Consider the following 21,623-nt stretch of genomic DNA (forward strand, 5'->3'; position numbering starts at 1 on the left):
AAGGGACAACGTTTCTATTAACAATATCTTTCAGGACCCTTTCCTCCATTTTATGAGCTGTGGTAAAGAAGTTCCTGTAAAATAGTCTAATAGGGGGTATAGGTGTTGTGTTAGTTGTCTCTTCACAGGTTGCATGGCGTTTCACTTTCCTTCTTATGATGTCTTCGACGAAACCATTGGAGAAGCCGCTGTTGACTAGGACCTGCCTTACCCTACAGAGTTCTTCGTCGACTTGCTTCCATTCTGAGCTGTGGCTGAGAGCACGGTCGACATAAGCGTTAACAACACTCCTCTTGTACCTGTCTGGGCAGTCGCTGTTGGCATTTAGGCACATTCCTATGTTCGTTTCATTAGTGTAGACTGCAGTGTGGAAACCTCCGCTCTTTTCCATGACTGTTACATCTAGAAAGACCAGCTTCCCATCCTTTTCCATCTCGTAAGTGAAACGCAGCACGGAAATTTGCTCAAATGCCTCCTTCAGCTCCTGCAGATGTCTGACATCAGGTACCTGTGTAAAAATGTTGTCAACATACCTGCAGTATATGGCCGGTTTCAAGTTCATGTCGACTAAGACTTTTTGCTCGATGGTACCCATGTAGAAGTTTGCAAACAGGACACCTAGGGGAGAACCCATGGCGACCCCATCTACTTGCTTATACATGTGCCCATCCGGGCTCAAGAAGGGTGCCTCTTTAGTATAAGCTTGGAGTAGTTTCCTTAGAATATTTTCTGGTATGTCAAGAGGAGTACAGGCCGGATCACGATACACTCTGTTGGCTATCATCCCGATTGTCTCGTCCACAGGTACGTTGGTAAACAGTGATTCTACGTCCAACGAGGCTCTTATCCCTGTGGCCCGTGTGCCCCGCAGTAAGTCAACAAATTCCTTTGGAGACTTCAGGCTGAAGGCGCAAGGGACATAAGGAGTCAGCAGGCCGTTGAGTCGCTTCGCCAGTCTGTACGTGGGTGTGGGTATCTGGCTGATGATTGGCCGAAGTGGGTTTCCAGGCTTGTGTGTCTTGACATTTCCATACGCATATCCAGGTTTATATTCCCCAATAATCTTTGGCAGGTGGAGTCCGAATTTCTTGGCGTTCACAGTTTCGATCAGTTTGTTGACCTTTGCTTTCAATTCGGCTGTAGTGTCCTTCGTTACCCTTTGGAATTTAGTTTGGTCAGAGAGTATGAGGTTCATTTTCGCCAGATATTCGTCTTTTTTAAGAATGACGTATATTGGCGACTTGTCACCTCTCCTGACAACTATCTCCTTGTTCTCACGAAGGCTTTTAGCTGCCGCTTTGAGCTCGGGGGACAGTATGATGCTTCTGTAGTTGCCTCGATTCTTTCCTCCTTCCGCAATAAGTTCTGCTTGTAAGGTATCTTTGGTAGTGACCTTCTTTTGTGTCTCGAGGTCGAATATGTCGTCCAACAGAATTTCCAACTCCACTTTCCGGGCCATCTCACTCGGTCTGGACATAACGAGACAGTTTATACCCAGAATTAGGAGAATGACTTGGTCCTCAGTGAGGTTAATTCCTGCAAGGTTCAGGAAGCCATCTCTTGGTCGTGGAATTGCCATAGGTCCTCCATATAACGTTGTTAGTTTCTTGATAATCCTTGTTTCAGTGCTGAGGTGATGTCGGTCTGTGAGGATGTCGAGGTGTTGTTCAATGCGGGTACGGAGACTTTCGTCGATGTTGCTATTTCTCCATTCGTTTGTAGCATGAAGTAGTTGCGTTTTGTTGTCTTTGATTTCATTTTTTGCCTTGTATATCTGATCACGAATCAGATCCTGACGATATTTTATCGTGAAGGCTTGATTCCTTGCTGCTGGGTCGTGCGTTTTAATATTAGTATATTTTGGTAGCAGTCTTTCCTGTAGACATATATTATTAAATATGACCGAAAAAGTAAGATTAATAATTCTAACACGAATTTTCTCGATCTTTCGTACGTTTCTTTTCACTGTTGGTGGTAATTCAAAAATCAATTCACCAAAATTCATTTTTATTTCTAGTCTGATGCGACACTTGAGCGCGTTTTGTAAAACTTATTACATTTTCAAAGACTTTAGTTTACACATACACAACTGAATAGAACTTACACATCTTCGATTTGTTTATATCTACATTTGAGTGAGGTGGATGGGGTGAGGTGGTATTAATAGGGTATTAAATTCCTAAACACAAGACAGAACACGAAACAATGGGTATTGAATGGAAGTGATTGTAGAAAGCCTATTGGTCCATATTTCTTGATGCTGCTATATTGGAGCTGAGTCTTGAGGTGGGTAGAATATAGTTGTGCATTAATTGGCTATTGATTGCTGGTGTTGACTTCTTGATGTGTAGTGCCTCGCAGACGTCAAGCCGCCTGCTATCGCTGTATCTATCGATGATTTCTGTGTTGTTTACTAGGATTTCTCTGGCGATGGTTTGGTTGTGGGAAGAGATTATATGTTCCTTAATGGAGCCCTGTTGCTTTTGCATCGTTAAACGCATAGAAAGAGATGTTGTTGTCTTGCCTATATACTGTTTTTTTTTTGGAGCTTACAGTCCCCAAGAGGGCATTTGAAGGCATAGACGACGTTGGTCTCTTTTAAAGCGTTCTGCTTTGTGTCTGGAGAGTTTCTCATGAGTAGGCTGGCCGTTTTTCTGGTTTTATAGTAAATCGTCAGTTGTATCCTCTGATTTTTGTCTGTAGGGACAACGTTTCTATTAACAATATCTTTCAGGACCCTTTCCTCCATTTTATGAGCTGTGGTAAAGAAGTTCCTGTAAAATAGTCTAATAGGGGGTATAGGTGTTGTGTTAGTTGTCTCTTCACAGGTTGCATGGCGTTTCACTTTCCTTCTTATGATGTCTTCGACGAAACCATTGGAGAAGCCGCTGTTGACTAGGACCTGCCTTACCCTACAGAGTTCTTCGTCGACTTGCTTCCATTCTGAGCTGTGGCTGAGAGCACGGTCGACATAAGCGTTAACAACACTCCTCTTGTACCTGTCTGGGCAGTCGCTGTTGGCATTTAGGCACATTCCTATGTTCGTTTCATTAGTGTAGACTGCAGTGTGGAAACCTCCGCTCTTTTCCATGACTGTTACATCTAGAAAGACCAGCTTCCCATCCTTTTCCATCTCGTAAGTGAAACGCAGCACGGAAATTTGCTCAAATGCCTCCTTCAGCTCCTGCAGATGTCTGACATCAGGTACCTGTGTAAAAATGTTGTCAACATACCTGCAGTATATGGCCGGTTTCAAGTTCATGTCGACTAAGACTTTTTGCTCGATGGTACCCATGTAGAAGTTTGCAAACAGGACACCTAGGGGAGAACCCATGGCGACCCCATCTACTTGCTTATACATGTGCCCATCCGGGCTCAAGAAGGGTGCCTCTTTAGTATAAGCTTGGAGTAGTTTCCTTAGAATATTTTCTGGTATGTCAAGAGGAGTACAGGCCGGATCACGATACACTCTGTTGGCTATCATCCCGATTGTCTCGTCCACAGGTACGTTGGTAAACAGTGATTCTATGTCCAACGAGGCTCTTATCCCTGTGGCCCGTGTGCCCCGCAGTAAGTCAACAAATTCCTTTGGAGACTTCAGGCTGAAGGCGCAAGGGACATAAGGAGTCAGCAGGCCGTTGAGTCGCTTCACCAGTCTGTACGTGGGTGTGGGTATCTGGCTGATGATTGGCCGAAGTGGGTTTCCAGGCTTGTGTGTCTTGACATTTCCATACGCATATCCAGGTTTATATTCCCCAATAATCTTTGGCAGGTGGAGTCCGAATTTCTTGGCGGTCACAGTTTCGATCAGTTTGTTGACCTTTGCTTTCAATTCGGCTGTAGTGTCCTTCGTTACCCTTTGGAATTTAGTTTGGTCAGAGAGTATGAGGTTCATTTTCGCCAGATATTCGTCTTTTTTAAGAATGACGTATATTGGCGACTTGTCACCTCTCCTGACAACTATCTCCTTGTTCTCACGAAGGCTTTTAGCTGCCGCTTTGAGCTCGGGGGACAGTATGGTGCTTCTGTAGTTGCCTCGATTCTTTCCTCCTTCCGCAATAAGTTCTGCTTGTAAGGTATCTTTGGTAGTGACCTTCTTTTGTGTCTCGAGGTCGAATATGTCGTCCAACAGAATTTCCAACTCCACTTTCCGGGCCATCTCACTCGGTCTGGACATAACGTGACAGTTTATACCCAGAATTAGGAGAGTGACTTGGTCCTCAGTGAGGTTAATTCCTGCAAGGTTCAGGAAGCCATCTCTTGGTCGTGGAATTGCCATAGGTCCTCCATATAACGTTGTTAGTTTCTTGATAATCCTTGTTTCAGTGCTGAGGTGATGTCGGTCTGTGAGGATGTCGAGGTGTTGTTCAATGCGGGTACGGAGACTTTCGTCGATGTTGCTATTTCTCCATTCGTTTGTAGCATGAAGTAGTTGCGTTTTGTTGTCTTTGATTTCATTTTTTGCCTTGTATATCTGATCACGAATCAGATCCTGGCGATATTTTATCGTGAAGGCTTGATTCCTTGCTGCTGGGTCGTGCATTTTAATATTAGTATATTTTGGTAGCAGTCTTTCCTGTAGACATATATTATTAAATATGACCGAAAAAGTAAGATTAATAATTCTAACACGAATTTTCTCGATCTTTCGTACGTTTCTTTTCACTGTTGGTGGTAATTCAAAAATCAATTCTCCAAAATTCATTTTTATTTCTAGTCTGATGCGACACTTGAGCGCGTTTTGTAAAACTTATTACATTTTCAAAGACTTTAGTTTACACATACACAACTGAATAGAACTTACACATCTTCGATTTGTTTATATCTACATTTGAGTGAGGTGGATGGGGTGAGGTGGTATTAATAGGGTATTAAATTCCTAAACACAAGACAGAACACGAAACAATGGGTATTGAATGGAAGTGATTGTAGAAAGTCTATTGGTCCATATTTCTTGATGCTGCTATATTGGAGCTGAGTCTTGAGGTGGGTAGAATATAGTTGTGCATTAATTGGCTATTGATTGCTGGTGTTGACTTCTTGATGTGTAGTGCCTCGCAGACGTCAAGCCGCCTGCTATCGCTGTATCTATCGATGATTTCTGTGTTGTTTACTAGGATTTCTCTGGCGATGGTTTGGTTGTGGGAAGAGATTATATGTTCCTTAATTGAGCCCTGTTGCTTTTGCATCGTTAAACGCCTAGTGTGGGAACCGACCTGTGAGATTTATATTTATTTAATTTATATGAATTTATATTTACGTTAATTTATATACTTCGATAACAATTTGTATAATGATAAGTGGACTGTATTTCTGCAATAATCTCATAATCTCACAAATCGATCCTCTACACATTAGGGGGGGTTATTAAATTAATATATATGCAGCCAATCAAACTACAGTAATAGCTACATACATTGATGAGGTTCCTTATCTTATAGTACAGCAGGTTAGTCCACCAGGTATAACTAGGGTGTAGACACCAAATTATCCTCTTTGAGGTAGCTTCCATATCACCCAGTAACTGGTGCACAAATCTTGCATCCTCGTCTTGACCTGTCAAAAGTGCGCTAGCTGTGAAGCCAGATACCTATATATGACAAGTATATCAGAGAAAACAGTACATGGAACACGAAGACCTGGCTTAATTACCTTTAGTTTGAGGCTTCCATGTGATCTAACCGGGTCACCCTATATCCTGACATTAATGGCCATAAATGAATGATAAACGGGTTTCGGATAGACTTAACTTGAATTGTAGACATCGTGTTGGAGATGGTACCTTTGGTTTCCATAACACTACGTCCAAGTAAAATTAACAGGAGCCGTATTTGCTCCCGTGTGCCTCTGGTCTCGTATAAACAATGACTGTTTAACTCTCCATACAATTGACGTTACTGGCCGACATTGTCCAGAATGATAGGAGCCGAATTTGCTCCACACGTCTCGGAGGTGACACAACAATGGCTGCCTCCTTCCTCCCTCGCCTGGCCTACTTTGTCCAGATTTCAGAAAGTGATAGAAGGGTCACATTTACTCTACTTTAATATTGATAATTAAGTTAATTTATATGAGATGTTTTTATGATGGTAAAGTCCAAAGACTAATGTATTTAAGAATAATTCCCACCATAATAGGTGGTGAATTATAATAGTATGTGGTGATGATATCCCGTTTTCTTTAGACGGTAATTCCACTACAAGTTACGTTTTCTATGGGTAACTTGTTGGTACAACACAGCTATTATCTGTGATTATTAAATGGTGTCGGATTTTCCGACATAATTCCCCAGGGGGCTGCTCACGGGTCGAAGTCCTGTTTAGAACAGACGAACACCGATACTCCTCCTTCGAATTATTACATTAATTTGATGTTAGTAGTTAGTAATCACACATTTGTGTGTCTGTTCGTACAGGACGGATGTCCCGTACTAGAGTTGCAGGGGTTAGAAGTCTAATGCAATTTCATTTCCCTGTCAACTCTTGAAAGGCTAATATTCAAGCCTTATTACATATTATTTAACCCAGAAGACTGGATGTGATCAAGTACTACAGTCAAGTATGATTCAGGGACTGCAATGAGATCAGTGACATTAGATATAACTTGAAGTTTCTTCAGGTAACTGGTCACTGATATATAAACACTGAGGCCCATGGAATACATCTTGATTAAATAATAAATGTATCAAATCAGTCATCAGATTTATTGGGGTTTAATTTAGTTAATTGATTCAGAAGATTGAATAGCTCATCATTAAAGTAAAGTATGGTTCTGAGACTGCAGTGGGTTCAGTGACATTGGTCGCAGTGACTTGTAGCTGTTTTAGGCTACTGTTCACTGATTTGCCACTGAGGCCTCATGAACTCATCTTCAGCTTCAAATGATGATACTAACATCAACCTCTGTTACTATAGTCAGCTGTAATCTCCTTAGTATAATGCTACTGGAGAAATATAATCAGCTGACAAATTTAGATTTCTATTGGTATTGTTTATCTGCAGGCATAGGTCTCCTCAGGCTTGATACTGGGCCTGAGAGTAATTTACCTCCTGCAGAGTTTAACATGGTTATGCCCTGATATTTAGTAGGGCTACCGATGAATTGATGGTAGTAGTCTGTCCCCACAAGGACAGCCATTTGGCATTTGATTTGCTCAAATTTACCTGCAGCTGCTTGATAATAGCTTTCCAGGTCAGCATAATCAACTTGAGATTGTTGTGACAAATCTTCACATTTCTTGATCTGTCTTGTTAAGTGGCCTTTAAGACCTGCAAGGGTTCTTTTCATTCTCCCTGCATTATCCATACTGGCTAGTTGGTGAAGCCTTGTGGGGCTTGTACTTGGGCTGCTCATAATACTGAACAAACTCTAATGATAGCCTAGGGTAAATTCTGCACTCACTAGGCAATAATCCTACCTCTACTAGAGGTTAGCACTTAAAATTAATACACATTATATATATACAATCATCCACACTAATGATTTGAGTGATAAACCAGTGTCACTGGAAGTACCTTTAGGTTAGCTCTTCTATATCACCCTAGGATGGTAGAGACACTAATTAATCACTCAAAGGTGTAATGATCATAAGTAAATTATTATATATACAACTCAATTCGAGTTGATAAAATTTACACCCAAAATAGGGTCTGGACCATTCATTAATGGTGTTAGGTTGTTCAATATAGTACAACTGACTATGGTAATAATGGGACTAGGATGAACAATAATAGTTCAACTAGTCAGATCCTACCCTGTTGTGGGTTGGCAATTAGTAAATACACTGTGATCACTAGTGCAATATATATTAAATAATTCTCTATTTTGGAGAAATAATATACACAATTATTGATAATAGCCTCTTAATTAGCCTCTATGAAACTTCTATTATTATCTAGAAGTATTAAATATTATTAGTGACCTCGCGAAATAAACTCCACAAAATTCGTAGATAATCTCTCGCGAAATGTAACACCACGAAATCCGTGAACAATATCGCGAAGACACAGTCACTAATTAGGCTGGCTTCTATATTAGCGCTGTCATTTCACGAAATAACACGCCACCAAATATCTGTGGGTGTGCATGAAACCGCTGACGAAGCTGAACTGGGCTGAGGGAGGCTCCTGAGCTCCCACGAGGCAACGCCGCTGTCTATGACTGGCTGGCTTTGTTTAAATAACACTGCACTAGTATATTTAATGAATCCACTGGTTAACTGGTTCATCCGGTACTAAGATGACCAAATGTGGGTTCATAGGATCAAATAATCCGTCATCCGGTTCGAAGATGACCAAATAATGTGGGAACCGACCTGTGAGATTTATATTTATTTAATTTATATGAATTTATATTTACGTTAATTTATATACTTCGATAGCAATTTGTATAATGATAAGTGGACTGTATTTCTGCAATAATCTCATAATCTCACAAATCGATCCTCTACACATTAGGGGGGGTTATTAAATTAATATATATGCAGCCAATCAAACTACAGTAATAGCTACATACATTGATGAGGTTCCTTATCTTATAGTACAGCAGGTTAGTCCACCAGGTATAACTAGGGTGTAGACACCAAATTATCCTCTTTGAGGTAGCTTCCATATCACCCAGTAACTGGTGCACAAATCTTGCATCCTCGTCTTGACCTGTCAAAAGTGCGCTAGCTGTGAAGCCAGATACCTATATATGACAAGTATATCAGAGAAAACAGTACATGGAACATGAAGACCTGGCTTAATTACCTTTAGTTTGAGGCTTCCATGTGATCTAACCGGGCCACCCTATATCCTGACATTAATGGCCATAAATGAATGATAAACGGGTTTCGGATAGACTTAACTTGAATTGTAGACATCGTGTTGGAGATGGTACCTTTGGTTTCCATAACACTACGTCCAAGTAAAATTAACAGGAGCCGTATTTGCTCCCGTGTGCCTCTGGTCTCATATAAACAATGACTGTTTAACTCTCCATACAATTGACGTTACTGGCCGACATTGTCCAGAATGATAGGAGCCGAATTTGCTCCACACGTCTCGGAGGTGACACAACAATGGCTGCCTCCTTCCTCCCTCGCCTGGCCTACTTTGTCCAGATTTCAGAAAGTGATAGAAGGGTCACATTTACTCTACTTTAATATTGATAATTAAGTTAATTTATATGAGATGTTTTTATGATGGTAAAGTCCAAAGACTAATGTATTTAAGAATAATTCCCACCATAATAGGTGGTGAATTATAATAGTATGTGGTGATGATATCCCGTTTTCTTTAGACGGTAATTCCACTACAAGTTACGTTTTCTATGGGTAACTTGTTGGTACAACACAGCTATTATCTGTGATTATTAAATGGTGTCGGATTTTCCGACACCTAGAAAGAGATGTTGTTGTCTTGCCTATATACTGTTTTTTTGGAGCTTACAGTCCCCAAGAGGGCATTTGAAGGCATAGACGACGTTGGTCTCTTTTAAAGCGTTCTGCTTTGTGTCTGGAGAGTTTCTCATGAGTAGGCTGGCCGTTTTTCTGGTTTTATAGTAAATCGTCAGTTGTATCCTCTGATTTTTGTCTGTAGGGACAACGTTTCTATTAACAATATCTTTCAGGACCCTTTCCTCCGTTTTATGAGCTGTGGTAAAGAAGTTCCTGTAAAATAGTCTAATAGGGGGTATAGGTGTTGTGTTAGTTGTCTCTTCACAGGTTGCATGGCGTTTCACTTTCCTTCTTATGATGTCTTCGACGAAACCATTGGAGAAGCCGCTGTTGACTAGGACCTGCCTTACCCTACAGAGTTCTTTGTCGACTTGCTTTTATTCTGAGCTGTGGGTGAGAGCACGATCGACATAAGCGTTAACAACACTCCTCTTGTACCTGTCTGGGCAGTCGCTGTTGGCATTTAGGCACATTCCTATGTTCGTTTCCTTAGTGTAGACTGCAGTGTGGAAACCTCCGCTCTTTTCTATGACTGTTACATCTAGAAAGACCAGCTTCCCATCCTTTTCCATCTCGTAAGTGAAACGCAGCACGGAACTCTGCTCAAATGCCTCCTTCAGCTCCTGTAGATGTCTGACATCAGGTACCTGTGTCAAAATGTTGTCAACATACCTGCAGTATATGGACGGTTTCAAGTTCATGTCGACTAAGACTTTTTGCTCGATGGTACCCATGTAGAAGTTTGCAAACAGGACACCTAGGGGAGAACCCATGGCGACCCCATCTACTTGCTTATACATGTGCCCATCCGGGCTCAAGAAGGGTGCCTCTTTAGTACAAGCTTGGAGTAGTTTCCTTAGAATATTTTCTGGTATGTCAAGAGGAGTACAGGCCGGATCACGATACACTCTGTTGGCTATCATCCCGATTGTCCCGTCCACAGGTACGTTGGTAAACAGTGATTCTACGTCCAACGAGGCTCTTATCCCTGTGGCCCGTGTGCCCCGCAGTAAGTCTACAAATTCGTTTGGAGATTTCAGGCTGAAAGCGCAAGGGACATAAGGAGTCAGCAGGCCGTTGAGTCGCTTCTCCAGTCTGTACGTGGGTGTGGGTATCTGGCTGATGATTGGCCGAAGTGGGTTTCCAGGCTTGTGTGTCTTGACATTTCCATACGCATATCCAGGTTTATATTCCCCAATAATCTTTGGCAGGTGGAGTCCGGATTTCTTGGCGTTCACAGTTTCGATCAGTTTGTTGACCTTTGCTTTCAATTCGGCTGTAGTGTCCTTCGTTACCCTTTGGAATTTAGTTTGGTCAGAGAGTATGAGGTTCATTTTCGCCAGATATTCGTCTTTTTTAAGAATGACGTATATTGTATATTGGCGACTTGTCACCTATCCTGACAACTATCTCCTTGTTCTCACGAAGGCTTTGAGCTCGGGGGACAGTATGGTGCTTCTGTAGTTGCCTCGATTCTTTCCTCCTTCCGCAATAAGTTCTGCTTGTAAGGTATCTTTGGTAGTGACCTTCTTTTGTGTCTCGAGGTCGAATATGTCGTCCAACAGAATTTCCAACTCCACTTTCCGGGCCATCTCACTCGGTCTGGACATAACGTGACAGTTTATACCCAGAATTAGGAGAGTGACTTGGTCCTCAGTGAGGTTAATTCCTGCAAGGTTCAGGAAGCCATCTCTTGGTCGTGGAATTGCCATAGGTCCTCCATATAACGTTGTTAGTTTCTTGATAATCCTTGTTTCAGTGCTGAGGTGATGTCAGTCTGTGAGGATGTCGAGGTGTTGTTCAATGCGGGTACGGAGACTTTCGTCGATGTTGCTATTTCTCCATTCGTTTGTAGCATGAAGTAGTTGCGTTTTGTTGTCTTTGATTTCATTTTTTGCCTTGTATATCTGATCACGAATCAGATCCTGGCGATATTTTATCGTGAAGGCTTGATTCCTTGCTGCTGGGTCGTGCATTTTAATATTAGTATATTTTGGTAGCAGTCTTTCCTGTAGACATATATTATTAAATATGACCGAAAAAGTAAGATTAATAATTCTAACACGAATTTTCTCGATCTTTCGTACGTTTCTTTTCACTGTTGGTGGTAATTCAAAAATCAATTCTCCAAAATTCATTTTTATTTCTAGTCTGATGCGACACTTGAGCGCGTTTTGTAAAACTTATTACATTTTCAAAGACTTTAGTTTACACATACACAACTGAATAGAACTTACACATCTTCGATTTGTTTATATCTACATTTGAATGAGGTGGGTGGGGTGAGGTGGTATTAATAGGGTATTAAATTCCTAAACACAAGACAGAACACGAAACAATGGGTATTGAATGGAAGTGATTGTAGAAAGCCTATTGGTCCATATTTCTTGATGCTGCTATATTGGAGCTGAGTCTTGAGGTGGGTAGAATATAGTTGTGCATTAATTGGCTATTGATTGCTGGTGTTGACTTCTTGATGTGTAGTGCCTTGCAGACGTCAAGCCGCCTGCTATCGCTGTATCTATCGATGATTTCTGTGTTGTTTACTAGGATTTCTCTGGCGATGGTTTGGTTGTGGGAAGAGATTATATGTTCCTTAATAGAGCCCTGTTGCTTTTGCATCGTTAAACGCCTAGAAAGAGATGTTGTTGTCTTGCCTATATACTGTTTTTTTGGAGCTTACAGTCCCCAAGAGGGCATTTGAAGGCATAGACGACGTTGGTCTCTTTTAAAGCGTTCTGCTTTGTGTCTGGAGAGTTTCTCATGAGTAGGCTGGCCGTTTTTCTGGTTTTATAGTAAATCGTCAGTTGTATCCTCTGATTTTTGTCTGTAGGGACAACGTTTCTATTAACAATATCTTTCAGGACCCTTTCCTCCGTTTTATGAGCTGTGGTAAAGAAGTTCCTGTAAAATAGTCTAATAGGGGGTATAGGTGTTGTGTTAGTTGTCGTTTCACAGGTTGCATGGCGTTTCACTTTCCTTCTTATGATGTCTTCGACGAAACCATTGGAGAAGCCGCTGTTGACTAGGACCTGCCTTACCCTACAGAGTTCTTTGTCGACTTGCTTTTATTCTGAGCTGTGGGTGAGAGCACGATCGACATAAGCGTTAACAACACTCCTCTTGTACCTGTCTGGGCAGTCGCTGTTGGCATTTAGGCACATTCCTATGTTCGTTTCCTTAGTGTAGACTGCAGTGTGGAAACCTCCGCTCTTTTCTATGACTGTTACATCTAGAAAGACCAGCTTCCCATCCTTTTCCATCTCGTAAGTGAAACGCAGCACGGAACTCTGCTCAAATGCCTCCTTCAGCTCCTGTAGATGTCTGACATCAGGTACCTGTGTCAAAATGTTGTCAACATACCTGCAGTATATGGCCGGTTTCAAGTTCATGTCGACTAAGACTTTTTGCTCGATGGTACCCATGTAGAAGTTTGCAAACAGGACACCTAGGGGAGAACCCATGGCGACCCCATCTACTTGCTTATACATGTGCCCATCCGGGCTCAAGAAGGGTGCCTCTTTAGTACAAGCTTGGAGTAGTTTCCTTAGAATATTTTCTGGTATGTCAAGAGGAGTACAGGCCGGATCACGATACACTCTGTTGGCTATCATCCCGATTGTCCCGTCCACAGGTACGTTGGTAAACAGTGATTCTACGTCCAACGAGGCTCTTATCCCTGTGGCCCGTGTGCCCCGCAGTAAGTCAACAAATTCGTTTGGAGATTTCAGGCTGAAAGCGCAAGGGACATAAGGAGTCAGCAGGCCGTTGAGTCGCTTCTCCAGTCTGTACGTGGGTGTGGGTATCTGGCTGATGATTGGCCGAAGTGGGTTTCCAGGCTTGTGTGTCTTGACATTTCCATACGCATATCCAGGTTTATATTCCCCAATAATCTTTGGCAGGTGGAGTCCGGATTTCTTGGCGTTCACAGTTTCGATCAGTTTGTTGACCTTTGCTTTCAATTCGGCTGTAGTGTCCTTCGTTACCCTTTGGAATTTAGTTTGGTCAGAGAGTATGAGGTTCATTTTCGCCAGATATTCGTCTTTTTTAAGAATGACGTATATTGTATATTGGCGACTTGTCACCTATCCTGACAACTATCTCCTTGTTCTCACGAAGGCTTTGAGCTCGGGGGACAGTATGGTGCTTCTGTAGTTGCCTCGATTCTTTCCTCCTTCCGCAATAAGTTCTGCTTGTAAGGTATCTTTGGTAGTGACCTTCTTTTGTGTCTCGAGGTCGAATATGTCGTCCAACAGAATTTCCAACTCCACTTTCCGGGCCATCTCACTCGGTCTGGACATAACGTGACAGTTTATACCCAGAATTAGGAGAGTGACTTGATCCTCAGTGAGGTTAATTCCTGCAAGGTTCAGGAAGCCATCTCTTGGTCGTGGAATTGCCATAGGTCCTCCATATAACGTTGTTAGTTTCTTGATAATCCTTGTTTCAGTGCTGAGGTGATGTCGGTCTGTGAGGATGTCGAGGTGTTGTTCAATGCGGGTACGGAGACTTTCGTCGATGTTGCTATTTCTCCATTCGTTTGTAGCATGAAGTAGTTGCGTTTTGTTGTCTTTGATTTCATTTTTTGCCTTGTATATCTGATCACGAATCAGATCCTGGCGATATTTTATCGTGAAGGCTTGATTCCTTGCTGCTGGGTCGTGCATTTTAATATTAGTATATTTTGGTAGCAGTCTTTCCTGTAGACATATATTATTAAATATGACCGAAAAAGTAAGATTAATAATTCTAACACGAATTTTCTCGATCTTTCGTACGTTTCTTTTCACTGTTGGTGGTAATTCAAAAATCAATTCTCCAAAATTCATTTTTATTTCTAGTCTGATGCGACACTTGAGCGCGTTTTGTATAACTTATTACATTTTCAAAGACTTTAGTTTACACATACACAACTGAATAGAACTTACACATCTTCGATTTGTTTATATCTACATTTGAGTGAGGTGGATGGGGTGAGGTGGTATTAATAGGGTATTAAATTCCTAAACACAAGACAGAACACGAAACAATGGGTATTGAATGGAAGTGATTGTAGAAAGCCTATTGGTCCATATTTCTTGATGCTGCTATATTGGAGCTGAGTCTTGAGGTGGGTAGAATATAGTTGTGCATTAATTGGCTATTGATTGCTGGTGTTGACTTCTTGATGTGTAGTGCCTCGCAGACGTCAAGCCGCCTGCTATCGCTGTATCTATCGATGATTTCTGTGTTGTTTACTAGGATTTCTCTGGCGATGGTTTGGTTGTGGGAAGAGATTATATGTTCCTTAATAGAGCCCTGTTGCTTTTGCATCGTTAAACGCCTAGAAAGAGATGTTGTTGTCTTGCCTATATACTGTTTTTTTGGAGCTAACAGTCCCCAAGAGGGCATTTGAAGGCATAGACGACGTTGGTCTCTTTTAAAGCGTTCTGCTTTGTGTCTGGAGAGTTTCTCATGAGTAGGCTGGCCGTTTTTCTGGTTTTATAGTAAATCGTCAGTTGTATCCTCTGATTTTTGTCTGTAGGGACAACGTTTCTATTAACAATATCTTTCAGGACCCTTTCCTCCGTTTTATGAGCTGTGGTAAAGAAGTTCCTGTAAAATAGTCTAATAGGGGGTATAGGTGTTGTGTTAGTTGTCTCTTCACAGGTTGCATGGCGTTTCACTTTCCTTCTTATGATGTCTTCGACGAAACCATTGGAGAAGCCGCTGTTGACTAGGACCTGCCTTACCCTACAGAGTTCTTTGTCGACTTGCTTTTATTCTGAGCTGTGGGTGAGAGCACGATCGACATAAGCGTTAACAACACTCCTCTTGTACCTGTCTGGGCAGTCGCTGTTGGCATTTAGGCACATTCCTATGTTCGTTTCCTTAGTGTAGACTGCAGTGTGGAAACCTCCGCTCTTTTCTATGACTGTTACATCTAGAAAGACCAGCTTCCCATCCTTTTCCATCTCGTAAGTGAAACGCAGCACGGAACTCTGCTCAAATGCCTCCTTCAGCTCCTGTAGATGTCTGACATCAGGTACCTGTGTCAAAATGTTGTCAACATACCTGCAGTATATGGCCGGTTTCAAGTTCATGTCGACTAAGACTTTTTGCTCGATGGTACCCATGTAGAAGTTTGCAAACAGGACACCTAGGGGAGAACCCATGGCGACCCCATCTACTTGCTTATACATGTGCCCATCCGGGCTCAAGAAGGGTGCCTCTTTAGTACAAGCTTGGAGTAGTTTCCTTAGAATATTTTCTGGTATGTCAAGAGGAGTACAGGCCGGATCACGATACACTCTGTTGGCTATCATCCCGATTGTCCCGTCCACAGGTACGTTGGTAAACAGTGATTCTACGTCCAACGAGGCTCTTATCCCTGTGGCCCGTGTGCCCCGCAGTAAGTCAACAAATTCGTTTGGAGATTTCAGGCTGAAAGCGCAAGGGACATAAGGAGTCAGCAGGCCGTTGAGTCGCTTCTCCAGTCTGTACGTGGGTGTGGGTATCTGGCTGATGATTGGCCGAAGTGGGTTTCCAGGCTTGTGTGTCTTGACATTTCCATACGCATATCCAGGTTTATATTCCCCAATAATCTTTGGCAGGTGGAGTCCGGATTTCTTGGCGTTCACAGTTTCGATCAGTTTGTTGACCTTTGCTTTCAATTCGGCTGTAGTGTCCTTCGTTACCCTTTGGAATTTAGTTTGGTCAGAGAGTATGAGGTTCATTTTCGCCAGATATTCGTCTTTTTTAAGAATGACGTATATTGTATATTGGCGACTTGTCACCTATCCTGACAACTATCTCCTTGTTCTCACGAAGGCTTTGAGCTCGGGGGACAGTATGGTGCTTCTGTAGTTGCCTCGATTCTTTCCTCCTTCCGCAATAAGTTCTGCTTGTAAGGTATCTTTGGTAGTGACCTTCTTTTGTGTCTCGAGGTCGAATATGTCGTCCAACAGAATTTCCAACTCCACTTTCCGGGCCATCTCACTCGGTCTGGACATAACGTGACAGTTTATACCCAGAATTAGGAGAGTGACTTGGTCCTCAGTGAGGTTAATTCCTGCAAGGTTCAGGAAGCCATCTCTTGGTCGTGGAATTGCCATAGGTCCTCCATATAACGTTGTTAGTTTCTTGATAATCCTTGTTTCAGTGCTGAGGTGATGTCGGTCTGTGAGGATGTCGAGGTGTTGTTCAATGCGGGTACGGAGACTTTCGTCGATGTTGCTATTTCTCCATTCGTTTGTAGCATGAAGTAGTTGCGTTTTGTTGTCTTTGATTTCATTTTTTGCCTTGTATATCTGATCACGAATCAGATCCTGGCGATATTTTATCGTGAAGGCTTGATCCCTTGCTGCTGGGTCGTGCGTTTTAATATTAGTATATTTTGGTAGCAGTCTTTCCTGTAGACATATATTATTAAATATGACCGAAAAAGTAAGATTAATAATTCTAACACGAATTTTCTCGATCTTTCGTACGTTTCTTTTCACTGTTGGTGGTAATTCAAAAATCAATTCTCCAAAATTCATTTTTATTTCTAGTCTGATGCGACACTTGAGCGCGTTTTGTAAAACTTATTACATTTTCAAAGACTTTAGTTTACACATACACAACTGAATAGAACTTACACATCTTCGATTTGTTTATATCTACATTTGAGTGAGGTGGATGGGGTGAGGTGGTATTAATAGGGTATTAAATTCCTAAACACAAGACAGAACACGAAACAGTGGGTATTGAATGGAAGTGATTGTAGAAAGCCTATTGGTCCATATTTCTTGATGCTGCTATATTGGAGCTGAGTCTTGAGGTGGGTAGAATATAGTTGTGCCTCTTTTGGCTACTGTAGGATGGTGAACACTTAAAAAAGTAGGTTAACCCGGGGAGGGACAGGAATCTAGTAATAAGGTAAAGTGCGTCATGAGCATCAATATCTTCAATTCTCCCATTTATCCTCTTGAGGTCGGAAATGTTCTTATCAAGGACCTCATCGATGGTTTTCAACCCCAGGGGTGTTCCTAGGAGTGTGCTGTCTTCAGGTTTAGTTATATGGATATTTGGCAGAAGATCCTCTATTTTCTCTACGATGCCCTGGTTGGAACATATTTATTCGCACTTAGAAGGGTTCAGGATGAGGCCTAAAATTGCACCTTGCTCCTGCATTTTTCTGAGGTCCTCCAGGAGCGAGTCTTGGGAACCAGCTAGAGTACCATCATCTAAAAACCAGATGTTAAGCGTGTTGGACAGGACTTCTGTGACTTGCTTGATGACTAAGCAGAAAAGGAGAGGAGCAAGGGGGTCACCCTGTTGGACTCCTTCTCGTGAGTCAATTTCATGTTCGCCAAAAAAGTAGCTTTAGATCCATACTGTAGCATGATTGTACAAAAGAGTAGAGGGAAGGGAAATGACGATGAACAGCACAGAGTACAGCGTCCCTCCACACCAAATTGAAGGTAATTTTTGAAATCCAGCTTGACCAGGGCCTTTTCCTCTGTAATGTTACCAACTAAAGCTCAAGCTGCGTGAGCTGCCGCCTCGCACCCTTGTGGAACACCGAACCCAAGCTGTTTTCGCATTAGCATGCTGGTCGCTGCCTCACTAACTGTTCTCGAAGCAGCCTTTCCAACGAGACGCCGGAGGGAATTGCCCACAGCTATTGGTCTTATCCCTCTATCATTTTTCTTTAGAGCACAGAGAGATGCTCCAAAAAAGATAGGTCTTATGGTCTCTGGTATGTTGCCAGCCAGACATGTGTTGGTGAATCTGGTTAGTTCCACCAAGAGGTTCTGTGCAATGTCACCCAGTGCAGGGTTGAACATTTGTTTGATGTAGTTGGGTTTCAGTCCTGTGAACCCCACCTGCCGATCCTGTTCTGAAGGACTAGGCTGCTTTATGGACCACAGATTCGGCCACCCAGAGAGGTTCTGCTCCAGTAGCATCACCTTGTAGAATGTCGTCCTCACGCTGAGCCCTGGGTGGGTGTTTTTCCCTTAGGGTTTAAGCTGTTGTGGCATCTCTGTTAGCAATTGAGTCCTCACTGGTGATGAGTATTACGTATTACGCCTATAGTGTTTCTTTCTTCTATTTTCATGGTGACCGATGCTCTGATTTTTTTGTTTCCGATACGCCACTACTGCTGTTCCTGCCGTGGGTATTTCTCTTGTGAGTGGGAAGGCACACCTGGTTGTCCTCCCTGGGAAAATCATTTATAGCTTTGATGACTGAGGCAGCTAAGGTTTTGTCTCTCCTTGCAGGGGTGGCTAGACAAATGTTGCCAAACAGTAGGAGGTTGTGCCATACTTGGGTCATTCCAGGAGAGTCGTTGACCTTTTTCAGGAGGACAGATAATATGGCTGCTGCATGGGGGCGGGCTGCTTTAGGGATGTGTTACAAGGTTCTGGCCGATGTCGTTTTGATAGTTCCTATTAAATTATTTGTAGAAATGAAGCTCTGGGAGGTGTTTTGCCTAATGGGTGGTGTGGAATGTTGATTGGTGTTTTCCCTGGGAGGGCGCCCAGAACCCAAACACCTGGTTCCATTGTGGTAATGACTGCGCACATGACCGTCACTCAACCGGATACAGCTTTCCTTGCCTCACGTCTGACATCTGTCTTGTCTACCCCTGTTTGATGGCTTATCTAGACTAGGAGAAGCCTGGCTGTCTGTTGAGAACTGCGACATGGGCGGGCGCTGGGCGGGAGGGTGGAGGCTGGAGGGATGGTCAGCTGGCCATGGCACTTACCACTCAGATGAGTTATAAGAAAATGGCTAGAAAAAGCAACATTTACCAACAAGGAGCTGCTTAACATGTATTTTTCAGCCAGGAGCTACTTAAAATAATATTTATAATCAAGGAGCTTTTCAACCCAACATTTTCCAAGCCCAGTGTTGAGTAAACGCATCGAGTAATTCGCAAACTTAAACTTGTTAGTGATAACAACATTTTTTGTAGGAATATTCATCACTCTTGCAGTTCCCGAGCTACCTCACCTCTTGGACTCTAATGACAATATAAAATGCTTATAATTCCTGAATTAGTTGCACGAAATGTGATACAGTTTTAAGCCATGTCTAAAACACCACTAAATAGGGGTAGTGGCTATTTCTTAATGTCTTCTAGTTTTTTAGCTTAGAAATCCACAAGGGCAGAGTATCTATATCCTATTTGTGTCTTCAGGTATTACCGTGGAAGCTACGGGCAACGAGGACCTGGCCACCTTGCCCAGTCTGCAATATCGGGGATGTGGACTCGAACTGACAATCGTCTGCAGCTTCACCGATGACAGCCCCAACCTCGACTGGTGTTGTCGTCTGGCTCGGCAACTTTGTCCTCGCACCAGCACCAGACTTCCCTCGTACCCTTTTCTGAACTTCTGCGGCACTGACATCACCAGTACGTATATCTTTGACATATGAATATCAGGAGCACATGAGCGACATTGAGTTCCTCAGCGCTCTAATTTAGCTAACAATACTTTTCATATGATATTTGTTTAGCTGGAATTCTTTTAGAGTAGCCGAAGGCACTGTTTTGTCCAACACTGTCTTGGTTAATGGAACCTGAAGTGTTTCTAATGAAGTGTTTGAAAGTGTTTCTTTTTTAAATGTTTCTAACACTTTTTAGCCCAGTACAATATAGATTATTGGACACAACTGTACTTCTGGGTAAGGGCTCGACGAATAAAAGCGTTGAGAACACTTGCTTTATATCTTTTAGGGTACTCGCTCCTACCATTTGGGCATACTCCTATGGTTGTAAGCTTGGTATATATGATGGTGCTCAGAGATGTTACTATTTTATTATTAACACATCCATGAAAGGCAGACTGTTATTGTAACTATTCTCCTGGGTGAAACAAAGTCCTGACTCTCTCTCTCTCTCTCTCTCTCTCCCTCTCTCTCTCTCTCTCTCTCTCTCTCTCTCTCTCTCTCTCTCTCTCTCTCTCTCTCTCTCTCTCTCTCTCTCTCTCTCTCTCTCTCTCTCTCTCTCTCTCTCTGTCTCTCTCTCTGTCTCTCTGTCTGTCTCTCTGTCTGTCTCTCTCTCTCTCTCTCTGTCTGTCTCTCTCTCTCTCTCTCTCTCTCTCTCTCTCTCTCTCTCTCTCTCTCTCTCTCTCTCTCTCTCTCTCTCTCTCTCTCTCTCTCTCTTTCTCTAGATGGCGCTTTAGATCGAATAGTTCTTATAGTCATATTATTATTACACATCTGTCGTCGACATAACAGCAGTATTCTAATGGTTTGTGAATGATACTGAAGTCCTGTTTGATCAGAGCCTTTTTCGCCAGAGATACTGGCGATGTACATTTGTGCTGCATGAGCAGCCGCTTCAAACTCATGGGGGATACCAGTTCCAAGCTGAATAAGTTTCTAGGAAAAATAATTTCGTCACTGGTGAGGACTCGAAGAGCGCCTGCTGTATGTCTTTCTTCAATTTTCTTGGGAATTTGTGATCCTATTTTGGACGTTTCTGATGTTACCATTTCCATGATGGGTATGTTTTGCTAGAGGAGGCAGGCGAATTAGGCTAACCCCCTTTGGTATTCATTTATCGTCCTAATGACTGAAGATGCAAGTGATTTGTCCCTCCTTGAGGGACGGTTAAACGTACATTGCCAAACAAAACAACATTGTACAATGGTTGAATAGTTTCCGGAGCATCGTTGACCCTTTTCAAAAGATTAGAGAGTTTGGCCGCTGCATTAGGGTTGGCTTCTTTCGGGTTGTGTGGTAATGTTCTAGCAGACGTCGTTGTGATCGCCTGAATAAGGTTTTCAGATAAGAGAGAGTTAATGGGCTTGACTTCCCTAACTGTTAATGATAGATGGCCGTTGTTCCCCTTTGGAGGTTGATGGGAACCTCCACCTCATTGATATTTTGTTATCTGTAGAAATGTTGAATGTGGTAGTGTTGAATGTGGTGGTGTTGTTGGTATCTGTGGTAGTGATGATGGTACTGGTAGTGTTGGTATCTGTGGTAGTGTTGTATGTTGTTGAGGTGTTGGTATATGTGGTAGTGTTGAACGTGGTCGTGTTGTTTAAATCTGTAGTGGTGTTGTATGCGGTGGTGTTGTTGGTATATGTGGTAGTGTTGAATGTGGTGGTGTTGTGAGTACCTGTGGTAGTGTTGAATTTGGTTGTGTTTTTGGAATCTGTGGTAGTGTTGAATGCAGTGGTGCTATATGTTGTGGTGTTGTGGG

At 42.5% G+C, this 21,623-nt stretch overlaps 1 protein-coding gene across 2 annotated transcripts in view; it reads left to right on the top strand.

The window, feature by feature from the left end:
* Nucleotides 1-21,623, top strand: part of LOC123748555 (uncharacterized) — a 42,944-nt gene that overhangs the window by 17,155 nt on the left and 4,166 nt on the right. For both annotated transcript variants that reach the window (XR_011222203.1, XM_045730724.2), the window contains exon 2: nucleotides 19,608-19,823. Coding sequence is in view for 1 of the 2 variants with exons in the window: in XM_045730724.2 (XP_045586680.2) it covers nucleotides 19,608-19,823 (216 nt within the window). In the remaining variant the exon portion in view is untranslated. The remainder of the gene's footprint in view (nucleotides 1-19,607; nucleotides 19,824-21,623) is intronic.

This window comes from Procambarus clarkii, chromosome 46 (genome assembly GCF_040958095.1).
Source record: "Procambarus clarkii isolate CNS0578487 chromosome 46, FALCON_Pclarkii_2.0, whole genome shotgun sequence".
Classification (NCBI taxonomy): Eukaryota; Metazoa; Arthropoda; class Malacostraca; order Decapoda; family Cambaridae; genus Procambarus; species Procambarus clarkii.